Here is a 26,931-nt window from a genome sequence, read left to right as displayed (position 1 = left end):
TTCTAAATTGGGGGGGGGGCAGGAAAAAGATAGAGGGAATAGGGAAAGCCAGGGAAGGTCAAGCAAGTCACACTTGTTAAGCAGAGACTCCCTCTCCCCAAGAGGAAAAACGAGGTACATCTGCACCCACAAAGAAATATAATAATAAGGAAATAGAGCTGAGATAAGGGGGAGCACAGGTGGTGGTAAGAGAATTTCTAAAGTCATCTCAAGTCCACAGATCCTTCTTTACTTATCTACCCAGAGTTCCCTTGGTCCTTGAATGATTATCAAATGTCTTGTGTGCTGCCCCTACAGATAAACTCTCCCTCAAATAAGGATTTCCAAGGACGTCCAACTAATACCAGTGATGCTGCTTCATGCTATTCTTGTGTACACACACACACACAGACACACACACACACACACACACACACACACACACACACACACACACACACACACACACACCAGGTTTTGCAGTTGTATTTTAATCTTTTCTTTTTTCTTTTCAGGGAAATATTTCACATCAAAGCACACAAAAAAATGATAAGGCCCCCTCTGTCTTTCACATCCTTCTCTGCATCTAAAGGCCATTCTTTAAAGACATACAATCAAGTTTCTGGAGGGGAGAGGAGGAGGAGGGGCAAAGAGAATCTAATGTAGCCAAAAAATGACCTTATTCCTCTAAAATTCAGCTCATGGCCATGCTTATAAGAGTCCAGCAGCTGTGTTTCTGGCACAGGAAACAGATGAAATTAAACACTCTTGGTCCTCCCTTCCCCCAATGCAAGTCTGCAAAGAGTCATCTGAATAACTGCACAAAAAGGCTTTCTCTTAATAAACTTCTCTCCCTTTGCCTTTTGCTGCCACTATTCTACTTGGGAAGGAGTAGCACCAGCTATGGAATGCACACAGCTCTGCAAATATTCATGAGAAAATGCTTCTAACACCCACACTTGATAGTCATTTCCACCCCCAATCTTCAGCACATCTATAACACTAAGAAAAGGGGAAAGATGGAAGAAGAGAGGCTAGAAGACGACTGGGTTCTACAGTTCTCTTTTCTTAGATGCAACCAATATTTATTCAGCAAATATTATTTGTGTATGGCACATGGATAAACAGTGAGACTTTCACAAAGCAGATGCCCAGAGAAAGTTCATCCTTCCTGACCTTGCTTTTGGGAAAGACCCTTTTCATTATGAGTATATTTTTCCCTAGGGATTTTGATGATTAAAAGGAGATTTTGGAAAGGAAAGGAAGGCCAGATCTTAGCCATGTGATATCACCAAATAGTGCCACTTCTTCTATTAAAGGTCTTTCTTTATGCATCCATCGTTGGTTGCCCCACCTCTTTTCTAAGTTTCCTCTTCTGTTTAGGCTTTTTTTTTGCAATGGGGGGGGAGGGGTGACATACTTTACTATCTCTTTTAATCTTTGTTTCCAATTATCCAAAAATATTCATGAAATGAATGCAATATCTTGGTGCATATCTTGGTGCTAGATACAAGAGAAAATAAAGAAATAAGGACATCAAAATTCCCCACCTCACAGAGCTCAGTGATCTAGAGTGGGGGGAGGGGAAGGAAAAGTTATAAGCACAAAGAGCTACAGCACAACAAAGAACATTGCTAAGTACACAGAGTTTGAAAGCTTTATGAGATGCTACTGATTAAATCAGGGAAGGTCTTATGGAAGAGCATTTGAGCTGTCTTGAAGGATGGGTAGAATTTCAACATAAGAGAATTATTGACTTTTTCTACATTCATTATATCATTATAACTCATCTCAACAATCTTGGTTGTATTATTATACCATTTAACGGATGTAAGTTAAGGTTTAGTCCATGTTCACAGAGATGATCATATCAGGGGCAGGATCTGAACCCAGATCTGTGTCTAAACCTAGCCTTCTTACTTATCAGATCACATAGGCGGGTACTGGAAACATTAGGAACCACAAGGGGAGAAATAACCAGGTTAAAGAGTCCAGTCTGTAGTGATGAATGTGTGGTGAGGCTGAAAAGTCAAGAGTGGTGTTAGATTATGGTGCTAGAATGCTAAACTGAGTTTGAAATTTATTTGGTAGGAATCAGCAACAGGAGAATGACATAATGAGATCTGTGTGTGATGAAGATCCATAAGAAATCAGTTAAAAGACTATTTCAATGATTTAGGTGAGAGATAGGCTAGAGCAGGATGATCTGAACAATGGGAACACAAAGAAGGGGATGATTTCAGGTGATTCCGAGAAAAGGTGAGAGTCAAAAAGCCCTGAGTTCAAATCTGCATTCAAATAGTAGGTGTGGGGATCCTGATTGAGTCATAACCTCTCTCTGCCTCAGTTCCTCAATTGTAAGATGCCAGGGTAATAAATAATAGTACAAAGTTGTTGTGAAGCCCAAACGATATCTAAACAACAGTGTCTGTAAAATACCAGACAAACAGTTATTTATAAAGTTGTTCAGCAAAAGTGCCTGGCTAATAGTCAGGTGTTTAATAAATGAAATGCTCATTTTCTTCCTTAGAATTGATAGGATTTAATAACTTAAGCTGTGGGAATTAAGGCAGAGGGAGGAATCAGAGAGGGCAAGGAGGGATGTGGGTGTTAAGGAAGTCAGTTTGGAAGGGAAGTAATTGTTGTAGTTTGTCAATAGCTGGACTCTAAGCTTATCAAAAGGTTATCTACAATAGGTGCCTCCATTTCCTCTCCCCTCACTCTCTTAACCCCTTCACCATAAGCTTCCAACCTATCATCTCACCAAAACTATTCTCTCCAAAATTATTAATGATCTCTTAGTTGATAAATACAATGACCTTTTCTCAGTCCTCATTGTCCTTAACTTCTATGAAGCTTTTGACACTGTTCATCATCCTCTACTCCTTGATATTTTCTTCTCTTTAGGTTTTTGGGACAATACTGTTCTCTGCCTACTTTTCTCATTTGATGAATTTTTTTCCAGATCACGCCCTCTAAACATAGGTGACCCTTGGGATTCTTTCCTGGACCCTCTTCTCTTCTCTTCTCCCTTTATACTACTGACTTATTGATATCAGCTCCCAAAGATTTAATTATTTTATCTATACTGACAATTCTCAAATCTACCTATTGCACTTCAATCTCTATGCTGACCTATCTTGCCCTTTTAGACATCTTAAACTGGTCATCTAATAACTTAAACTCAACATGTATAAAACAGAACTCATTCTCTTTCACTCTAAACTCTCCCTTCACTCCCCCATCCCCCATCTTCCCTATCACAGCAAAGAACACCATCCTTCCAGTACCTCAGCTCAAAACATAAGAGTCGCCTTGAACTCATCACTATTTCTCCCCCTCCCCAATCTATTGCCAAGAAGAGGTAATTTTGCCTTTGTCCCATTGAAGCCATTTCTTTTTCTCCTCCAACACTGCCATCCCTTCAATGCAGACCCTCATCACCTCAAACTAGATTCTGCAATAGCCTGCTGAGATCTGCCTGTCTCAAGTCCCTCCTCACTCATGTTCATCCTCCTTCCAAGCACTAAAGTAATTTCCCTAAAGCACCTATTCAATCATGTTACCCTCCCTACTCAATAAACTTCAATGGCTCCCTATTGCCTCCAGGAGCAAATGCATTTCAAGTCCTTCATAACCTAATTCCCTCCTACAGTTCCAATTTTCTTATACTTTACTCCCCTCCCTTCCCAACATATAATCTATAGTCCAGTGATACTGGCCTCCTAGCTATTTCATGAACAAGACATTTTATCTCTCAGTTCTAGGCATTTTCTCTGGTTATCCCTTAAGTCTGGAAAGGACTCCCTCCACTGCTTCAACTATTGACCTCCCTGACTTCCCTTTAATTTTCAACTAAAATCCCCCTTTCTATACAAAATCTTACCCAACACCTCTGAATTCCAGTGCCTTCATTATTCCCTGTTTATCCAGTATACAGCTTACTTGGTATATATTTGTTTGCCTGTTATCTCCCCATTAGACTGTAAGGTCCTTGAGGGTAGGGCCTATCTTTTGCCTCTTTTCCTATCCCCAGGACTTGGCAAATAAAGAGTTTAATAAATGTTTATTGATTGACTAATTAATCATGAGGATTGAAGAAAAGGTTACAAAGGCCCCAGGAAATAAGTTTTGAGGCTCTTTTATTTCAGTAACCATTCAAGTGTCCTCATCCAGAAGTAAATGGAGATTTAAGAGGGTTCTAGAAGGAAATGTTGACTCAGAGACAAAGGTACCTAAATAAACCCAGCCAAGTTTAAGGCAAAGTCCTTTTTTTTTTTTGGCAAGGCAATGGGGTCAGGTAACTTGCCCAAGATCACATAGCTAGGTAATTATTAAGTGTCTGAGACTGGATTTGAACTCAGATCCTCCTGCTCTGGGGCTAGTACTCTATTCACTGCACCACCAAGCTGCCCATCCATAGTCCTTTAGTGATATTATAATGTTTCCATCTCTACTGAATACGAGAGGCAGTATGATATGACATAATCTTGACTTCCAGTCTAGAAATCAAAAAGACTTGGGTTTAAGTCATTCCTCTAACACACCTTAGCTGTGAGACCAATAATTAAAGTCTCTCAGTGCTTGTCCCACATCATTGACCTTCCCCACAAACTGAAACAGCTAATTCTCTAACACTGTATATTGCAGCACAGTTACCCATCTGTAGTGTAGTGCTCCTCTATCAGGAGAACCATGGCTGTAGTTTAAGAAAGAGACTATATTTATTGTTATATTGAATATATTGTAAGTCACCTACATAAAGGTAATAATTAAATCTAATGGGGTCAAGAGTTAAAGAAAGCGAAAAGCCCAGGACAGAGCCTCGGGGTACATGCACAGTTAGGTTGAGAGGGTATGGAATGAATGATGAACCAACAAAGGGGACTGAGCAGAAGAGGTAACACAGTTAAGAGAAGAAACCAGAAAAAGAAATGGAAACCTATAAAGGAGAGAGTGGTTAACAATGTCAAATTGCTACAAAGAGATTAAGAAAGATAGGACTAAGAAACAGCCATCAAATCTGGCAGTTAAATGATCATTAGTAACTTTGAAGCAGCAGTTTTATTTTAAGTGATGAAACTAGAAGTCAGAATGCAAAAGGTTTAAAACTTAGTGGAAGGAAATGGAGGCAATGAGTGGATACAGTTTTTTCCTAGGAATTTAGTTGTGGAAGAGGGGAGAAATCATGTGTGAAGTTGATGGGTTTAGGGAGGAATTTTTAAGGATGAAGATACTTAGTCTCAAGTTCTAGAGTCCTTTAAACTCTGCAATTTATTTCCCAGAGCCAGTGGTTTCTGTGATTCCTACATGAATAAAATGTTACAACTGAGAATTCTGTAACATATTAAATTTATTATATATTTTGAGGCAAAAGCTAGCTATACAAAATAAATATTCATGGTTTCATGTACAATCCTTCTTCTGTTCTACTATGTATATGGAACTGCTCATTTTATTTGGTATTATGCTCCAAATTTAAAAAAAAATCCTTCCAAGAGCAAATATTTTTTTTGAGACTGATATTGCTTACTAGAAAGCATATACACTCTCATACACATTAATACATAGCTATATTAATAATACATGCTTCTCTATCCTTGCTTGGATCTTTGTACACTGGCAATTAATTGCCTTCATCTCTATAGAATCTGTTAACATTTTATTTGTTTTCAAATTATATACAATAGTAGTATCTACCTATCATTTTTTATAAGGTTTTTGAATTTTACAAGCCCCCCCAACAAAAGACTGTCTGATAGTCTTTACAATGTTTCCATGCTAAACATTGATGTAAATTGAATGTATTATAAGACTGAACATAAGAGCAAACATAACCCCCCCCTTTCCCAAGAAGATGAGAAACCTCAAGAATAGAGAGAAAAAAATGTACTTCAGTCTGCATTCAGAGTCCAATGGCTCTGTCCTTGGGGTGAGTTGCTTTCTTTATCATAAGTCAACCAGAGAAATTGCTTCAATATTTTTCCCACACTTGCTATTACTAGCTGTACCTCCACTCTATTCCTCCCCATTCTCATTTATTCTTTCTCTCTCTCTGTCTCTCCTCTCTCCTCTCTCCCTCTCCCTCTCCCTTTCTCCTTTCATCCTGGCCCTGTCCAAAAGTATGCTGAATCCTGAATCCTGAATCTCACTCAATCTTCCCTCTCTTCTATTACCTATTCCCCCTTCCCTCCCCCCATTCTCTTTTATCCCATCCCTTTCTTTTCATTTTTCTCCAGAGTAAGATAGATCTCCTCACCCTATTAAGTATGTATGTTATTTCCTCTCTGAGCCATCACTGATGAGAATGAAGGCTCACTCATTCCCCCTTGCCTTTCCACTCCATTGATAAAGCTTTTTCTTGACTCTTAGGTGAAATTTCTTAGCTTCTTCTTCATCTCCTTTCCCTTACTTCCAGTACTTTCCTTTATCACCCATTAACTCCATCTTTTTTACTATATTATACCATTATATTCCACTCTTTCCTATGTCCTGTCTATATATGCTCCATCTAACAGCTCTTATAATTAGAAAGTTAATATGAGTTATCAATATCTTCTTCCCATGCAGGAATACAAACAGTTTAATATCATTAAGTTCCTCATAGTTATAGTCCTTCTCTTCCACCCTATCTATGGTTCACTAGAGTCCTGTACTTGGAGATAAAACTTTCTGTTCAGCTCTGGTTGTTTCAATAAGAAAGTTTGAAAGTTTCGTTTCATTGAAAGTCCATCTTTAAGAGCAGCTAGGTTGCACAGTGGATAGAGCACCAGCCCTGGAGCCAGGAGTACCTGAGTTCAAATCCGGCCTCAGACACCTAATAATTACTTACCTGTGTGGCCTTGGGCAAGCCACTAAACCCCATTGCCTTGCAAAAAAAACTAAAAAAAAAAGTCCATCTTTTTGGGGTGTCTAGGTGGCACAGTGGATAGAGTACCAGCCCTGGAGTCAGGAGTACCTTATTCAAATCCAGCCTCAGACACCTAATAATTACTTAGCTGTGTGGCCTTGGGCAAGCCACTTAACCCCACTTGCCTTGCAAAAAAAAGCTAAAAAAATAAAGTCCATCTTTTCACCTGAAAGAGGATGTTCAGTTTGCTGGGTGGTTGATTCTTGGTTGTAAACCAAGATCTTTTGCCTTCCAGAATATCACAAACCAATCCCTACCAGCCCTTAATGTAGATTCTGCCAGATCCTGTGTAATCCTGACTATATGGAGCCTCAGTAGTTGAACTATTTCTGGCAGCTTTTAGAATTTTCTCTTTGATCTGGGAGTTTTGGAATTTGGCTATAATATTCCTGGAAGTTTTTCTTTTGGGATCTCTTTCAGGATATGGCTGGTGAATTCTCTCAATTTCTATTTTTACCCTCTGCTTCTAGGATCTCAGGGATATTATTTCTTGAAAAATGAAATCTGGGCTTTTCTCCTAGTTGTGGATTTCAGACAGCCCAATAATTTTTAACTTATTTCTTCTGGATCTGTTTTCAAGATCAGTTGTTTTTCCAATGAGCTATTTCACATTTTCTTCTGATTTCTGGCTTTTTAGAAGAGTTTTATTTCTTCTTGATTTCTTGCAAAGTCATCAGCTTCCTTTAGTTCCATTCTGCATTTGAAGGAGTTATTTTCCTCAGAGAGCTTTTTTATCTCCTTTTTCAGCTGGCCAGTTCTGCTTTTTAAGGCATTCTTCTCATTTGCCTTTTGTTTTGCTTTTTCTATTAGGCCTAAACTGGTTTTTAACATATTATTTTCTTCAGTATTTGTTTGTATATCTTTCATCAAGCTTTTGATTTGGTTTTCATGATTTTTCTGCATTGCTCTCATTTCTCCTCCCAATTTTTCCTCCATCTCCCTTAATTGCTTTTCAAAGTCTTTTTTGAGCTCATGCAATAGTCTGAAACCATTTTCTATTTCTCTTGGAGGTTTTATACATGGAAGCTTTGATATTGTCATCATCTGAGTATGTGTTTTGATCTTCTATGGGACTAAAGTAATTCTCTATGGTCAGATTCTTCTTTTTCTGTTTTTCACTCATTTCCTCAGCCCAAGACAGCACTTCCAAGGCTTTGGGTTTTTTTTCTCTTTTTGTCTTATTCCTCCAAGGTCTTATGCTCTCTTGCCTGTGCTTTGTATGGAAGCCCAAACTGCAACCTGGATCTGAGTGTAGGCTAGCAGCAGAGTCCTATCTGTAGGGAGAGCAGAGAAATCTCTGCAGACTTCCCTTACTGTCTCTAGGGGTGCAGGCTGCTTTCTCCAGATTTTCACTGCAGATTCTGTGGCTGGTGCTCCTCACTCCACACTCATTCTGGTGTAGCAGAGTTCTCTCACTGACCCTTGAAGCTGTTGCCGGTGATTGCTGGGCTGGGTTGCACTTTAGCCATGGCTTTTTTCCCAATCCCTAGTCCTGCTGAAACACACCTTTCCTGCGGAACTTCTAAGTTATCCTGGACTGGGAAAATATATCACTCAGTCTTTCTGTTCTTCCCCTCTAAATTTTGGTTAGAGTTGTAATTTGTTGGCTTTTGGAGTTTGGGTGGGAAGGAGTTCCGGAAATGCTGCCTTCATGCTGCCATCTTCTCTGCCCCCATCTCTATAGAATCTGAATAAGTATTCCTATGTTTAATCCTGAGGGAAAAAGTCATAAGAACCTCAATAAGACAACTCTAATGATTTGAGAACAACCCAAAACCATTTTCCTAAGACTATTCAGTCAAGGACAATTTTAATTGTTTATTGCACCCTTGAAACTCAGAAGGTATTTCCCAGTTCTCCTAATTTTAACTTCACAGATAAGTGTCCACTGGGCCCAGCTGGTCCACAGCACCCAGGTCCATAGACAAATCAGTCACATTAAAGTTCTTGGCTAACCTTTAATAAAATGGGAAATACTCTTGTTCCATGTCCTCATATCCTTGAATCTATTACTACTCTGAAAGATTCCAACACATAAAACTGGAAGCAAATTGCCTGAAAACAAGAAAGCATCTCAAACAATGTCAGAGATGAGACTTTCCTCAGCTATCTAGAAGCAACTATATGACTCAGTGGATAGAGTACTGGCCTAGGGTTAGGAAGATCCAGGTTCAAATTCAGTCTCAGATACTTATAACTGTGGGATGCTGGGCAAGTCACTAAACTCTGCCTCAGTTTCTGCAACTCTAAAATTGGGATAACAACAGTATCCACCTCCTAAGTTGATTTCAAGGGTTAGATGAGATAATATTTGTAAAATGTTTAACAAAGTTCCTTGTAAATAGTAGGCATTTAAGAAAATTTTTTTTGTCTTTCTTTGTCTTTCTAAATAGTTATTGTTCATTGTTCATTCTTGAAGAGGACCAATGACATCATGAAGGTGATACAAAAGAACTGGATTTAATTGAGCTGTATAAAGTCCTCTCCAGAGTCATAAAAGCCAAATGGCAAAGGAAAAGATCTGATGACTGGCCAAGGGATGTGATAAAACAAAAAAGGCTGGGAAGCAATTCTTGAGGAAAAAACCATACCACCAACATAATAGGAACACAGATCTGTAGGACTCCCAACACACTTCTCCCATTCTCCTAATAAATTTCTTGTATGTACTTAAGCTTCCTCCTTTTCTCTCTTTAATGAAGACACTGAGTTACTCATAATTACTCATTTAGAGAAGCAGTTGCTACTATATGTAAGAACTGAAATGACAGACTCCTTCTACCCTCAGAACTCATACAACTCACACGAGCCCTCATTCCAACTGCTGCAGCAAAGGGTCATAATTCATAGGGTTGGTGGGCAGTATGGAAGGAACCAATAATATTTACACGACTCTCCCTTAATAGCCTCAGTTATCTATAAAAAGGGGACTAAAAATATTTGCACAAGCTACTTCACAGAGTTACTGCAAAGAAAGAATTTGAGAACCAAGCAGTATATAACTATGGGGAGGGAATTCCTCCTCATAAGTATGCTGCATACTGCCCAAGCCAATTTCATTCTATTTCTTCCACAACTGTTCTCAATTGAAGGAGATATAGAGGAACTAATAAAATAAAAGAATATGAGGACAATTTGTTAAAGAAAACATGAAGAAATGGAATCAAAGATACAATGCAGAGGGGATGATCTTGGTCTGAAAATCATCTTTTCATCAGAGACTAAAGAAGGAGAATTTCTTCTTTTCTTGTTCTTCAGGAGTTCCTATAAGTCTTCTCTGAATCCCACATAATCTGTCCAGTCTTATGCAGTCATAATACTCCCTTATATTCCCATTCCTCAGTTTGTTCAGCCATCCTCCTTCACAAACACAAAAACTGCTGCTACGAATATAATGGTATTTATGGATTTGTAATTCTGTCACTAGCCTCTTGGGTTTTTGTCTCATAGTGAGCTGATGTCCTTCTCAGGCTGTAGAGTTCAACATTAGAGAGAATCTTCCAAAGAAGAAATCTTCCTTCTAAAAGAAGAAGGGAAGGGAGAGACCAACCAAGGCAAAGGAAGGCCTCTCTCTCTTTCTCTCTCTCTCTCTCTCTCTCTCTCTCTCTCTCTTTCACACACACACACACACACACACACACACACACACACACATAGACCCCTTTCGGTTCAGGAAGTGGGGCATTCTGTGAGTTGTTCAATGCACCATATACACTAATGCAAAGTGAAAATAACAACCAGAATAAACACCTTATTAATATCATTTCAGTTTAGGAGGAGGTGATGTGTGTGGAGGAGGAAATCTCACTCCCACAGATTTTTATCTAGAACAGCTACAAATTATGTAGATGCTGTATTTTTGCCAAAAGCCTGGCTGTTATTTCAATTTAAAAAAAAAATCCCCAGAGAATAGTAGTGACCAACTTTCACAAAAGACCAGGCAACTTTTTGTTTCCGGATATAATTTGGTTTGACTCAGTCTGCCCTTGTTTTGAGCTGCTGCTTAACAGTCCTTTGGGTGTATAGTTGAGTCTAGTCCTTCTCATGGAAAGTTTTACAAATACATAATCACCCAAATACAATGAGCTTAAGCAGAAGGCTCCCTGTTCAACAGATGCTCCTGACTGGGAGGAAGAGAGGGAGGTTGGTTTTCCAAGTACCACATGCTGGCCTGAGAAGAAGTACAACCAGATATAAAATAGATTTTCCAGGCAAAGTTCAATTTATATGGATGTGTGTATACATACATATGTGCATATTTAACGCACACTTTGTCTCTTCTCATACTGTAGTTACAACAGTCATAGCAGGAGCCCAAGTGATGCCTATTCCACAGTTTTACCTTTCTCTCCAATTAAAGGAGACATGCAGGTAAACACAGGCCCTAAGTCTGAAATAAATTGGTTCAGCTTTTTAACTAAGTAAGTAGGTAGTTACATAGAGACATACAGACACACAGGAGACCCAAAGATTAATCATAACTTAAAACCATCAATCAAACAATGAGCAGTCATGAATAGTCTATGTAACAGGCACTGGGAACCCAAATATGAAAATGGCACAGCTCCTGCTTTCAGGAGGGATTACACTGGAAGTTTACAACTTCATAGATTAGTAAATACAGATGATAGAAAAAGTAAACATAAGACCATATTCATCAAAACTTGGATGTATAGTGATATCCAATACCTATAAATCTTCATCTCCTTTTAAGTTTTTTTATTGGAAGAAATGGTTTAGTCTTGAATAGTTATTGTGACTGTGGCTTAGAGGAAGATTTGGGAGAATCAGGAAAGCAGATCCCTCAAAAGAGGTGGGCCAGCTGGATGGACTGGGGGATAGAGCACCAGCCCTGGAGTCAGGAGGAGTTGAGTTCAGATATGACCTCACTTAGCTATGTGACCTTTGGCAAGTGAGGAAGGGAAGGAGGGAGGGAGAGAAATGAAATTTATAAGGTTACAAGTTATTCCCCAATTGATAAATGGTCAAATGAATAGACAGTTTTCAAATGAAGAAACAAAAGCTAAATATAATCATATGAAAAATGCTCCAAATCATTATTGATTAGAAAAATGCAAATTAAAACAACTCTGAGGTATTACCTCACACCTATCAGATTGGCTAAGATGACAAAAAGGGAAAACAATCAATGTTGGAGAGGTTGTGGGAGAATTGGGACATTAATACATTGCTGGTGGAGTTATAAACTGATTCAACCATTCTGGAGAGCAAGATGGAACTGTGCCCCAAGAGCAATAAAACTGTTCATATCGTTTGACGCAACAATATCAATACTAAGTCCATATCCAGAAGAAATCATAAAAAAATTGGTAAAAGTCCCACATGTTCCAAAGTATTCACAGCAGCTTTTTTTTTATAGTGGCAAAGAATTGGAAATTGAGGGGATACCCAACAATTGAGGAATGACTGAACAAGTTATAGGACATGAATTTATGGTATACAATTGTTGTATAAGAAACCATGTATGGTCAGATTCTAGAAAAACATGGAATGAATTACAGGAATGGTGCTGAGTGAAGGGAGCAGAACCAAGAGAACATTGTACACATTAACAACAACATTGTGAGTTGATCATCCTTGATGGATGTACCTTCTCTCAGCAGTTCAGAGAGCTGGGACAACTCTGGGGACCAGCTAAGGAAAATGCTATCACAATCCAGAGGAAGAAAAACAAAACAAAACAAACTACAGAATCTGAATGAATGCTATGTTCACTTTTTAAAATTTTCTCTTATGCTTTCCCTTCCTATCTCATGGTTTTCTTTCTTTTTACCTAAGCCTTAATTTCTCATAAAGCAAACAATCTGTAAACATGTGAAATACAAATATATATGCACAATGTTCACCAAGCTGTTTGCCACTGAGAGAGGGGGATGGGAAGGGAGGGTGGAAGGAAATTATGTAATTTATAAAAATTTATATGCATGTGGATGAATGTTGAAAAACTTTTGTAAAGTGTGATTGGAAAAATAAAGTATCTATTGGGGAAAAAGAAAGAGAAGGAAACAAACAAACAAACAAGAGAAAGAAAAAAGAGGCAGCATGTTTGAAGTGGAATTATGTATAATAACCTTAGAAAAGAAGGCTGGAACCAGATGACAAAAAAGTTCTCTGTGAAACAGAAGAGTTTGAATTTTATTCTAGAGGCAATATTCAGTCACTGGAATTTTTGAGTAGAGTAATATGGTCGTGTCAATGCTATTGGAATATCCCTTTTGTAGTTGTATGATGTTGGGATAGGAAAGGGAAGAAATCTGAGGAAGGAAGAACAAATCGAAGGCTTATGTGGTAAGTCAGAGAAAAGATGAAATCCTGAAGTAGAGTAGAAGAGGAGAACAGATCCAAGAGATCTGATGGTAGAAAAGACAAGATATGATAGCTGACTGGAGAGGGGTAAAGAAGAGGGAAGAATTGAGTCTAACAAACAGGTCTTTATTGGTTACATTTGCAGTGAATATGGCCCTGCTGCTTGCTACATCTCGAATCTACTTCCAGCTGTGTCCCTCTTATATCACTCCCTAAGTCCTCCTACTGCATGGGTGAGCCCATTGCGAAGCCTATCCTGTTTAAGGTGCAGCCTTGATACCACTCCTCGCGCAATATCTCGCTTAGACTGCGTAGCAGAGTCCACACCCAGGTGTCTCACGCTAATGGCCCGCTCCACCCCCAGGACTCCAGGTGGGATTACACCCTGAACATGAAGTCAGCAGTTTAGTCAAGGAAATCCAAAAAAATGCTGAAGAAAATAGCATGCTAAAAACCAGCTTAAGTCAAATGGATAAAACAGTTCAAAAAGTTATTGAGAAGAATGCTTTAAAAAGAAGAATGGGCCAGATGGAGAAAGAGATAAGAAAGCTCTCTGAGGAAAACAAATCCTTCAGACAAAGAACAGAACTCAGGGAGATTGATAAATTTACGAGAAATCAGGACTCAATAGGCAAAAGAGCTTGGAATGCAACCGAGAATCAACTACCCAGCAAAACTGAACATCCTCTTCCAGGGAAAAAGATGGACTTTCAATGAACCAGGGAAATTTCAAATGTTCCTGTTGGAATGGCCAGAGCTAAACAAAAGGTTTGAACTTCAGATACAGGACTCAGGTGAAGCATAGAGAGTGGAGGAGAAGGGGAAAATATGAGGGACTTAATGAGGATGAACTGCATGTATTCCTGCATAGAAAAATGACACTGATAATACTCATATGAACCTTCTCAGTTAACACAGCAGGTAGAAGGAGCTTTTATAGATGAAGCACAGGAGAAAGCTGAATTCGAAGATAAAATATGGTGTAAAAATGGAGTCAATAGAAAAAAAGGGAAATGTAATAGGAGAAAAAAAAGGAGAGGTGGAATAGGCCAAGATATTCCATATAATAAGATTTTTCTTTATTACAATGAGCTATTGCAATGATATGGAAGGGGGGAAGGCAAGGGGGAATGAGGGAATCTTTGCTCTCATCAGAGATGGCTAGGAGAGGAAACAGCATATATACTCAATGGGGTATAGATATCTGGAGTAAGAAGGAGGTGGGGAGCGGGGGAAAGGGGGAATGTGAGTGATGGAGGAGAGGATGGACCATGGGAGGAGAGTGGTCAGATAAAACACATTTTCTTTTTTACTTCTTGCAAGGGGCTGGGATTTGATGGCCTGTCCAGGACCATAGGGCCAGGTGGATACTGGGCCTAAGGGGTAGTATGGGGGCTCGGGGCCTCTTGGCCCCAGGGCCAGGGATCTGTCTGCTGCACCACTCAGCGACCCTACAGCAGAGTCAGAGTGAAAGGAGAGAGAAAATATAGTACATGGTAGTGGAGAAATACAAAAGGAGGGAGTTGCGATCAGCAATGGCAACGGTGGAAAAATATGGAAGTAACTTTTGTGATGGACTTATCATAAAGGATGTGATCCACCTGCGACAGAATTGGTGGTGTTGGAACACAGACTGAAGCACATTTTTTATTATTATTATTTTGGGGGAGGTGCAGGGCAAATGGGGCTGGGTGGCCTGCCTGGGGTCGCATAGCAGGGTGACCATTGGGTGTCTGAGGCCAAATTTGGACCTGGGTGCTCCTGGCTCAAGGGCCAGTGCTCTTTCTGCCACCCAGCTTCCCCTATTATTTTGTTATTATTATTACTATTTTATTTTATTTTGGGTCTTTTTTTTTTTCGTTTTTTTGGCTTTTGCAGGGCAGTGGGGTTGGGGTGGCTTGCATGTCACACAGCTGGGTGACCGCTGGGTGTACGGGGCCGGATATGGGCTCGGGTGCTCCTGGCTCCAGGGCTGGTGCTCTGTCCACTGTGCCACCTGGCCATACATGCAATTATTACTATTATTTTTTAATTTTAATTTTAATTTTTTTCTCTCCCCTTTACTTTATCGCTCAAGCGAGTCTACATTTTTTTGGGGGGAGGGGGTATTATGTTTACTCTTAAACAAGAATATTTTATTAATGTATAAAAAAACATTATTTGTACAAAATGAGAATAAATATTAAATTAAAAGGGCAGACCACATTCTCATAGAATAAGAGCAGCAGGGTAGCATCTGCTTGACATCTGACAAAGAGGATACAGGCTCTCTTACAATCTGACATAGACTCCACACCCCCAGGGGATTATTGGGGTTCCCTTCCTTCCTACTTTCTTAACTCCCCTTGATCATTAAAAGTCTCTAATTGAACAAGGGGAAGCCTCAGCCTGTTAATTAAATCAGCTGAAACAAACCTCAAGAGACCCTGATTTTTATCTCTCAGAACAGATTTCCTGCCTGGATCCTATCTGATCTTTCCATTAAATCTCAAATTAGGGACAATCCTGTTTATAAACTTTTCCACCCCATGGCCTCTGGAACTATTATTAGATTCATCATCTTTTTCCTCCAGTCTTTCCTCTTGAGATGTCCAGAGCTGGCATTTACACAGTAATTCTACTTATACATGAGGCAATTCTTGTGGAAGCTTCTTTTCACTATGGATCCAGGGACCCTCTTCTATCTGTCTACCTTGCTTCTGTTAAGGTTAGGGAACTTTAAGGTGGCTGTGGTTATGTTGATAAGTGTGCTCTTCCTTTTGATCTACATTTCCACCAACCCAGAAGCATTCTCTCCCCCAACTTCACTCCCTCAAAGGGCAACAAACTCAAATAGCCTCATACTTCATTCACATATAAATACCTAGAACCATAAGGCAAAGCTGAATCTGCCTGGTCTTTCCAAAAGGTCTGAGAAGAGACCTTTGATGAGAACCAAAATATATCCACCCTTGTATAGTTATCCCTTCCACATTGGTGGAGGAAGTTAGGGAGCCGACAGACTGTTCTGGGCTATGATTCCCTCAAATGCTGAAGGAAATTTCAGAATGTGCTAGTCATAGATGAATATAACCCCAAGACTTTCTGGGTTCAAAGAAAGATCCATACCATTTTCTCAAACTCACATAATAATATATAATTTTTAATAGTTCCTAAAAACCCTCAATAAAGATTTAATAACTTAAAATCATACCAGTTCATAAAGAAATAGTATAAATTTTTAATTTTATCTATTTATTATTATTTTAACAATTAGCATATACTAAATGATATGATCTTTTATCTTTCATTTTCAAAGAAGACCATGACATTAGAAAGTGATGCCATGACAATCACCTGAACTGAATTTAAGTGAGGGGGAGCTGTGCTAAGTCACCAGCCTCAATTTTTCCTTCAGAGACATCTGGGTTCAGTGGTCGATATGAATCAGAATATCTGGAGATAATCCTGGATGTGAGGCAATCAGGGTTGACTTGTCCCAGGTCACACAGCTATTAAATGTAGAGCACCTCCTGGTACTCTGCCCATTGTACATCTAGCTTCCCTTAACATACAGAACAATCAGAGAGAGAGAGAGAGAGAGAGAGAGAGAGAGAGAGAGAGAGAGAGAGAGAGAGAGAGGACACCATGCATCTATCTATAAATGGTCTACCTACAATCATATTAATATTCCTGCTTCCCTATCACACTATGTAATTCACAGAGTTTGTCATTCAGTAAAACACTGAGAATCTTTTTTTAGATAAACTGCTACCATGCCATTCTTCCTTCATAAAGTCTTAGCATAGGAGTGGCACATAGTTTAGTCAGTTGTTTTCAGTTTTTCTTTTTTGGCTCTCTTTTTTCATACATATCAATCCTATAACCTCATTTAGGGTTTTCCTGGCAGAGATACTGAAGTGGTTTTGCCATTTCCTTCTCTAACTCCTATTACAGATGAGGAAACTGAGACAAACAGGGTTAAGAGCTTGCCCAGTCACAAATTAGGGGTCATCTACCAAGTATCTGAGGTCAAATCTGAATTCCAGGTCCAGCACTCTATTAACCCTCTATTTTTATTCAAATACAAAAAAACTTACTTTATTCACCTGGGCAACATTCTGTAAAACATTAAATATAGAGGTGGCTAGGTGGTGTAGTGGATAAAGCACCGGCCCTGGAGTCAGGAGTACCTGGGTTCAAATCCAGTCTCAGACACTTAATAATTAACCTAGCTGTGTGGCCTTGGGCAAGCCATTTAAACCCATTTGCCTTGCAAAAATCCTAAAAAAAAAAAAACCCATTAAATATAAAATAACTACAGGAGGGTAGTGACCATTTCTATTTGAATCCCACTGAAAAAAGATGAGAACGAGATAATATGAACAACAACAAGAGCCTTAATGCAACCATAGAAAGATGACCATTTCCCTTGGTAAAAAGGATGATGATCAATAGACATTCACGGAAAGATGATAAGAGACATTCAAAATTTAGAGAAGTACTTTTGGAAAAAAAGAGATGCCTAAACTTCATAAAACAATATGAAAGGTTGACAATATGCTCATGCTACTGAAGGTGTTGGGGAGATAGAATTCTGGGCCTGGAGTCAGGAAGACTCCATTAGTTCATTAGTTCAAATTACTAGCTGTGTGACCCTGGGCAAGTCACTTAACCCTGTCTGCCTCAGTTTCCTCAACTATAAAACAAGCTAGAGAAGGAAATGAAAAACCAATCCAGTATCCCTGCCAAGAAAACACCAAATGAGGCCACAGAGTCAGACACAACTGAAATGGCTGAACACCAACTGGATATGATAATATAACCAGGTGTAGCCTATGAAATGTTTAAAATTCAAGAGTGAACTCAAAATACTCTCCACAGGTTGCATTTACAGAACTCAACCAACAAAATGTTGACAAAGGAAAAGTCAGACTAATGGCTGAGCACTGAAGATGTATTTACAGAAATAAGAAAGGTTTATGGTAGCAATTCAAGAACAGGTCACTGTCACTTGAAATTATAGAAAGACAATCCTTAAGGAATCTGAACTTATTCATCAATGCCACTTATCCCAGGTTTGCTAAAATTTAGGATCTACTGGATAGCTAGCATACACACAAGATGGTTGGCTAGCATGATGCCTCAAGCTCATCACCTTTCCTAAGATAAGACTCAACAAATCACAATACAACAAATACAGAGTTCAAACTACCCTTTAGGAACTGAGCAAAAATAATAATAAATAAAATTTTAAAATTAAATTTTTTTTTAAAATGTTTAAAGGAGCAAAGGAGACTAGTACACTCAAACTGACTTGAGTTAAAGATCAAAATATTAATGAGAATAAAAAAGAATTAAGGAAAAAAACTAAGCTGGAAAAAGAAAATTTTCACTGACAAAACTGCAGCCACAATCTCCTAGAAACAAAATTGATCAAAAACAAAAACAAAATGAAACAAAAGACACCACACCCTTAAGAGCAATGTTTTTAACAATGTCACTATCCCAAAATATTCAGAAATCTCCAACTTTCCTGGAATGAAATTTTTTCTTTTAGGTTTTTGCAAGGCAAACGGGGTTAAAGTGGCTTGCCCAAGGCCACACAGCTAGGTAATTATTAAGTGTCTGAGACTGGATTTGAACCCAGGTACGCCTGACTCCAGGGCTGGTGCTTTATGCACTACACCACCTAGCTGCCCTGAATGAATATTTTTTTAAAAATATAGAGACTTACAGAAGCCAGACTATAGAGTGAAAGGGAAAGAAGTAAAGACACTGATTACAGATGGCTTTCAATGGGCATGTTTCTTTCTATCTACTTAGCTAACTTCCTTTCTTCCTTTCTTTATCAGTCTATTTATCAACCTACTACTAATCAACTTGATTCTATCCTAATGTATTCAATGTGCATTTATTAAGTGCTAAGTAAGTGCTTCTTGGCATATGGTGGGGGGGGGGGGGAGAAAGAGTGAGAAAAATCCTCAATGAGTTCAAATTCTATTAACAGAAAATATCTTGCAAAGAAATACAAAGTGTATTAAAAAGTTTCCTTCTGAATCCAGTTTATTGTCCATTTGCAGTACCTGTCCAATAAATATATTTAGCGATGAATTCTATGGGTTTCCCATGGGGAGGGGGAGAGAGGTGTGTGTGTGTGTGTGTGTGTGTGTAAAGCAACCTAGATGAAGTATATATCATCCCTATCATCTGCTACTCAAGTTGTTCCAAAGTAGGCTTTCTGTGAGCTTATAAGAGATAAAATTATATTCCAATATTTTTATTCAGTTATAAAAAAGAAGTCATTTTATCCACTTGTGCAATAGATCACAGAAGACTGAATAATGGCAGATCTCTCCCCAGACCATTTCTTACCAATTAAACAATAAAATAATAGCCAGTATTGATACATCACTTTAAGGTTTACAAAATGATTTATGCATGTTATCACAGTAGGTCCTCCTAACAATCCTAGAAGCCTGGACGTACTGAAAAATAATTGAAGTGCCATTTTACAGATGAGGAAACCGAAGCTAAAAGACAGATTAAGTGCTCATGGTCATATAGCTACTAAGATCTCAGCTAGGACTGGAATCCAAATCATCCTGACTCCAAATACAATATTCTGTCTATCTGCTATGCCTCCACCTACCTGAACAAGAAGAAATGGTTAATTACTATATTCAATATATTCAATATTATATTAATATAATAGATATTAGATTAATATATTAGATTATATTAATTGAGTAACATATTAGCTATTATATAATAATATAAAAATTGACATTTGTATATCATGCTATAGTTCATAAAGCTGTTTACAATAAAACCTAATTTGATCCTTAAACCAACCCTACAGGTTTTATGTGTTAATCTCATTATACAGATGAAAAACTGAAATTTGGTAAAGGTAAGGTGACTTGCCCAAGGTCACATAGTATGTGTGGTAAAAGGAATTTGAACCCATTTCTCTCCTAACTACAAAATCTGTCCATTGTGCTATATACTGTGACATGTAAAGTTTGTGGGGCTGGCAGGTCATTCCAGTAGATATGTCTAGGAGGCACAAGCTTCTAAAAATATGGAACTTGAGGTAGATTGAGGGAGAAATGATACCTAAATCAAAAAGAACTAATGAGAAGCAGACCTAGAAGAGAAGATAGGAGGGTACCCATGCTTATGGGACAAAAGAAGGTAAATCAGGAAGGAAATTAATATAGGTTGGAAGAGAAAAAAAACATCATATTCCCAGCCAATGTAAGAATTGTTATAAAGGTTTAGGTTTGTTGCACTTTTGTTGTGATTTTTTTTTCCAATTGGGTGTCAGGGAAAGTTGAAGGGAGAAAAAAATAAATTCTTGAAATTGAAATTGAAAAATAAATTAAAAAGGAAAAACAGAGTCTCAGAGGCCATCAGAGGAGAAAGTATCCAAAAACAGAAGGTGGTAAATCACATCTGTAGCAGTTAGAAAAATCATCAGATTCATCAATTAAGAAATCATTAGTAGGCAGTATTCAGAGTAGTGAAATAAATTTCCAGATTTCACGAGGCAGAAGAGTGAGAAGGTCAGGAAGTAGAGGTCAAGTTAGGCCACACTTTCTAGTGTAGTAGTGAAAGGAGAGGCTGATAATATAAGATCAAAGTCTGAGAGAAGAGTAGGATAAAGAGAAAGGTTTTGTGTTATTGTTTTTTAATTGAATTGAATGGAAAGATCTAATTATTTTTGTAGATAGTGGAGAAACAATCAACAAAGAGGAAATTAAGAAAAATAAAGAGGTAGAGAAGAACTTATGAACAAGCCATTTATGGAGATTCAAACATCAGGATCCAGAGGATGGAGCTGACCAGATTAGACCCCAAAACTTTTACCTCTCAAAAGCTCCAGTTGGATACTCATGTGACCAGAGATCCCACCAGGTCTTGCAATCATCCCCTAAAGACTCCCTTAGTCCTTGCAACCCTCCCAAAAGACTGAATTCTCTTATATATGTGGTCTCCAACAATTAAAATGGGAGGAGAGTAGGGACATAAAACTAGGAAGTGAGGTGGCTAGAACACTGGGTTTGGAATCAGGAAGACCTCTCTTCATGAGTTCAGATTTGGCTTCAGACCATTACAGACCCTGGGCAAGTCACATAATCCTATTTGTCTCAGAGCCCTCATCTGTAAAATGAGCAGAAGAAAATGGCAAACCACTTCTTAATCTCTGCCAAGAAAACCCCAAAAAAGAGTCACAAAGAGTTAGATGTGACTGAAAAAAAACAACTAAACTGATTATGTTAAATATAACAGAATATCATTGTGTTTTAAGAACAAATATGAGAAATTCAGAGAAATGCTTGAGTCTCTGTATTGTGTTGCAGAGTAAAGAACTTGGAACCAGGAGAGTTATATATATACAATGACTCTAACAACTCTACAACTCTATTACTCTAAAGGGCAATCAATCTCTGTCTTGGTCTTGAAGAACTGATAATGAAACATCAGCCTCCTCTCAGTAGAAAGGTGGAGGATCATCCATGTGAAATAGGATGTGCATTGTTAGATGAAGTCACTACATCAGTTTTTCTTTGTAACAAGGAAAGGTTCAGTGTGGGAGAAAAGGGCAAGGGAATAGGGATAGTTCCCAAAGGGGAGAGGATTCAATTCATCAAGAATTTATTTAGTTCTCACTACCTGCAAGGCATTGTCCCAGGAAAAGGGGATAAAATGATAGAAACCAAATAATCCTTCCCTCAAGGAGCCTATATTTTAATGAAGGCAATATAACATATACAAAGATATATAACCTAGTGTCTGACTCATAAGGAGGCATTTAATAAATGTTGGTTGATAAATAAATTCAAAGTGAAAAGAAGCATTAAAGGGAGGGGGGCGGGAGGAAAAGAAGGAAGAGAAGAGGACCAGGGACATTATATATCTATCACTATTAATTGCTCCATTTCCAACTGAGATGAGAGATCATGTCTTACTTAGACTTTGTGTCATTCCCCAACAAGCGCTCTGCACTAATATGCTTGTTTAATTTAATAAGGCATTTATTAAGCAGCTCTTTTATGGGGGGGATTGAAAATTAAGGAGATGTCCATCCACTGGGAAATTACTGTACAAACTATGGCAAATGTATGTGATGGAACATACTGTTATATAAGAAATCATGAGGGATGGGACTTCAGAAGAGCCTGGAAAGACTTGCATCAATTCATGTAAGTGAAATGAGTAGAACCAAAAGAACACTGTATATGCCAACAGCAACATTGTACATAGAAACAGCAATGTTGAGTGATGATCAACTATGATGGACCTGGTCATTTCAGCAACACAATAATCAAAGACAATTCTAAAAGACTTGTGATGTTAAAAATCATCCATATCCAAAGAAGGAACTATGTAGTTTAAATGCAGACCAAAGTTTACTATCTTCAATTTATAAAATCAGTCTTATGCATTGAAAAAAAAAAAAGATACTATTCTACCAAAAAAATAAATAAGGCATTTAATAAGTCTGTTGATGTTGGTTATGAGCCCAAATTGATATTTAACATAAAAATTTGTACAAAATATTGTGCTAGGCTCATAAAGGTAGAAAGCAAGTTACAGCTGAAGGAACACTGGTTCTGGGGTTCAAAGACCTGGGTTCAAACCCTACCTCTAAAAACCATCTGTGTTATAATCACAGGATCTAAAGAGTGAAGGGGGGCAGCTAGGTGGCGCAGTGGATAAAGCACCAGCCCTGGAGTCAGGAATACCTGGGTTCAAATCCGCTCTCAGACACTTAATAATTACCTAGCTGTGTGGCCTTGGGCCAGCCACTTAACTCCACTGCCTTGCAAAAAAAAAAAAAAAAAAGAATGAAGGGGACCTGGAGGCCATCATAAGTTCACCCCTTCACTTCACAGATGAAGAAACTGAGGCTGAAAGATGTTAAGTGACTTGCTCAGGAATACACAGCTATTTCAGGTCTGAAACAGGATATAAACTTGGTCTTTCTGAGTCTAAACCCAGAACTCTATTCATGCCTCATTCCACATTGCCTCTGTCACTTTCTGCAAATCACCTGACCTCCCTTGATCTCTGTGGTCCATTGAGGTCATGAATGGTCATTTCAAATAAAAAACACTTATTAAATACCTACTAGGTGTGACAAGCATTCTGGGCAGGGGGGGGACAAAGACAAAAGCTAGACAGCCCCTGTCCTCAGGGAGCTTAGCTTCTATCCAGGGGAAACTACAGAGTGTTGGATTTGCAAATCTCAATTCACACTCTCTCACATGGACCACTTCACAAACAAGTATACACATGCTGTTTGGCAAAGGTAAAATTTTATGGCTACCAAAGATAATACAACTAGCTGTATACAATAGAACTAGATAAATGATTTTGGCAGTGGCATGCTGGAAAATATTTAACAACTGGCTCTCCAAGAGGAAAAAAATGCATGCCCAACATCTTCAATCAACAAAACAATAAATGGTGATCTGTACTAAGACTTCTGAAGTATAAACATTCACAATGAAAATTTAACAATCAGCTCTCATGAACCAGGCTGGCTACAGCATACCACTGAAAAAACCAATACTCTGGACCTAGAAAATAATATGGCTCCTACACATGTAGGTTCAATGACCTACATACCATGATGAGCTCATCCATTCAGACCTGCCTTTAGCAGGCTTTTTTGTAGATACCCTGAAAGGGTATCTACCACATCAGTGGGGCACAGACTGCCTATTCATTCTGTCCACCCAAGAGATAAAGAATTAATTAATACTTTGGGGGGCAGCTAGGTGGTGTAATGGATAGAGCACCAGCCCTGGACTCAGGAGGAACTGAGTTCAAATCCTACCTCAGACACTTAATAATTACCTGTGTGACCTTAGGTAAGTCACTTAATCCATTGCTTTAATAAATTAAATTTTAAATAAAAAAATTTATTCTTTTGGCAAAACTTTGATCCTCTTCAAACTCAAAACATCATATGATTGGAAATACGTTAAACATGATTGTATACATACATATACATGTATAATGCTCATTGCCATGGACAGGGAAAAGGGAAGGGAGCGTAGTAGAAAAATGTGGAACTCAAAAGCTTGCAAAAAGATGAATATTGAAAACTATATTTGCATGTGACTGGAAAAAACAAAAATAAATAATTTTTTTAAAAATTATATGAGCAACAGCAACAGATTACCAGATTGCATTTATAAGAGACCTCTTATTCTCATTTCAGGATCACAAACCAAGAACTCGGAGCAGAGTCTAATGATACAGATGCCTATGTCTTAGCTATAAACCAAGGCCACACAAAAGGCAAGCTGATCCAAATCATTCCTCAACAAATCAATCATTAAGTCCTTATTATACATTTACTGTATGCTACACACTGTTCTTGCCTTCTACATGAGGAAAACATTTATACAAGATGCCACCCGCTCTAACATGTATTCTTAGAGATTCTATCACAGCTGAAGGACTTATCTATTAACAGTCAAGTTTCTAAATCTTGCTTCTCTCCCAAACTAAAGATCCTCTTGCCATCTTCTCATGGGTCACTCTTTGAGTCCTTCCTCGACAAATGCCACATCTACAGTGCATTATCATAGAATCTCAACACTTCCCAATGATCAAAGGATAAGAAACAAGGATGAAAGTAGGAAAGTTGGACAACTGATACTCACCACATCCTGGGATGCATACTGGGGGTCCTCTGGGTTGACTGACCAGTAGCAATAATCAAAGCCAAAAGCCATGACTTTCTCCCTTGAGCCTCCAGGGCCATCTGGCCGGTTGTCCACCTATAGGCAATACAAAGCAGGGAGTCTTCATCACATTTCCTGTTACTAGTCAACATGATCCCTTGCTAAGGCCAAGGGATACTGAACTTGCCATGGCCATGTTTATGACATATGCCAACAGAATTGATTCCCTTCTAATCCATTTATCATGTACAACTACTTATCTACTCCCCCATCTTGTGACAATTTGCCCATTTTCTTTCCAGTAAAAGGAAGAGATAGAAGACCCCCTCCCCCCATCCTAAACTTCTACACACTCAGCTTCTTCTTCAATAATACATGCAGCAGATCTCTGAGAGTGAATCCTGTTCCTGGGGACTCTCCATTATGCAACAATTTCAATGTGTTCTCTTGAAGGTTTCAAGGGGGATCCTTCCAACCCAAGGGAACAAAAAGTTGAAATTAGAGGCAAGGGTCAAAATCAATCCACCCGTACCCAGAAGGTAAAATTAGATAGAGCCTGTGTCTCTGGAGTCTAGGGACTCACTCAAGCCTACAAACCTGTCCCAATTCAGTCCCAATCTCCTAGGAGAGAGAAAGACTGAGATATTTCCATTAGGAACCAGGGAGTAAGATTTCACTCATAAAGGAATCATTCATCAGTAAGCATTTATTAAACACCTACCACATACCGGACAGTGGCACTAAAGATACAAGGACAAAAATTAAGTATATATGGGGTGGCTAGGTGGCGCAGTGAATAGAGCACTGGCCTTGGAGTCAGGAGTACCTGGGTTCAAATCTGACCTCAGACACTTGATAATTACCTAGCCGTGTGGCCTTGGGCAAGCCACTTAACCCCACTGCCTTGAAAAAAATTCTAAAAAAAAAATTAAGTATATGGATGGTATAGATATGTGAGAGTAAGATTATATGGTTTCTATCTAAGGTGTTTTCCAACTCCAAATCTATGATCCTAATAAAAACAGTTCCTGCTCTCAAATAACTTAGGTTGAGTCTCTTATACTAGGTACTATGTACTTAAGAGTAATTAGATTTCAATTACGAATAATGGATTCTATAGGAATAGAATCTGTCTGGCGTCAGGCGAGCACCCAGCCAGGGAGGTGGTTGACGGAGTAAGGTTCTAACCTTGGCCAAGATCTGTCTTTAGGAACCAAAACTATGAGCTCTCTGAACAAAACAGCTGAAGTAATTAGGCAACTCGAGCTATAAACAAAGACACAGAAGGGAATAAAGGGTGACTGTTCCAGGGAGCTCCCCTCAAGATTTTGGCAAGTTCACAAGCCATTTATCTCTCAGCAAAGAACACCATGCCAATAGGAAATAGATCCCATCACAGGCTTGACTAGGGAGCAAATGCATCCGCGGGTATCATAAGCAGTACTGATGGCAATCAGTTTCCTTGGCCAGCAAGGATACAGAGTGCCACCTGAGGGTTGGACACCCAGGATGTCTAGTCACCAAACCAATTTCAAATTGCCTATCTGTGCTTTTTAGGGTTCTTCCTCTCCCCCCATACCACCCTTTCTTCCCTTCTCCTCCTTCTATCCACCCCTGAAAAATCTGAACAAAAAAATCTGGGGAAGGGAAGAAAGGAAATCAAAGGGAGGGGAGGAAGTATCCTTATGCTTGTCCCCACTGTGATTCAAATCTTAGCCAGAGTCTGAGAGGAGGATATGCCAAGACTCTCTTCTGGGTCCTGAAATCCCCCATATTAATGTACTACAATGAAGAGATAACGATTTAGATATCCCATCCCTTCCATGAGATCAGTCACAAGAATGGATTGCAAGATTGCGACATCAGGACCACAATCAAGTATGGAATTGAAATCTTGATCCTGCATTAAGGATTAACACAGGAACTGATCCCTTGGGGACAAAGTAGAGGAAAGAGGCAGGTTGTCTTCATGTTTATCTTCCAAGGAGCTGTAGTCCACATTTTCAAAACATCTATCTATTTTGAGGAACT

General features: G+C 38.8%; 1 protein-coding gene across 4 annotated transcripts in view; it reads right to left on the bottom strand.

The window, feature by feature from the left end:
- STARD9 (StAR related lipid transfer domain containing 9) overlaps positions 1-26,931 on the bottom strand; it is a 152,830-nt gene that overhangs the window by 112,718 nt on the left and 13,181 nt on the right. For 3 of the 4 annotated variants that reach the window (XM_074235193.1, XM_074235196.1, XM_074235194.1), the window contains exon 3: positions 24,880-24,996. In XM_074235193.1, the coding sequence (XP_074091294.1) occupies positions 24,880-24,996 (117 nt within the window). Of the gene's footprint in view, positions 1-24,879; positions 24,997-25,253; positions 25,369-26,931 lie in introns of all 4 variants that reach the window. The other variant, XM_074235195.1, reaches the window with a different exon arrangement.

This window comes from Macrotis lagotis, chromosome 4 (assembly GCF_037893015.1).
Source record: "Macrotis lagotis isolate mMagLag1 chromosome 4, bilby.v1.9.chrom.fasta, whole genome shotgun sequence".
Classification (NCBI taxonomy): domain Eukaryota; kingdom Metazoa; phylum Chordata; class Mammalia; order Peramelemorphia; family Peramelidae; genus Macrotis; species Macrotis lagotis.
Note: the sequence above shows the minus strand (reverse complement) of the source record. Positions and strands in the feature narration are given on the sequence as shown.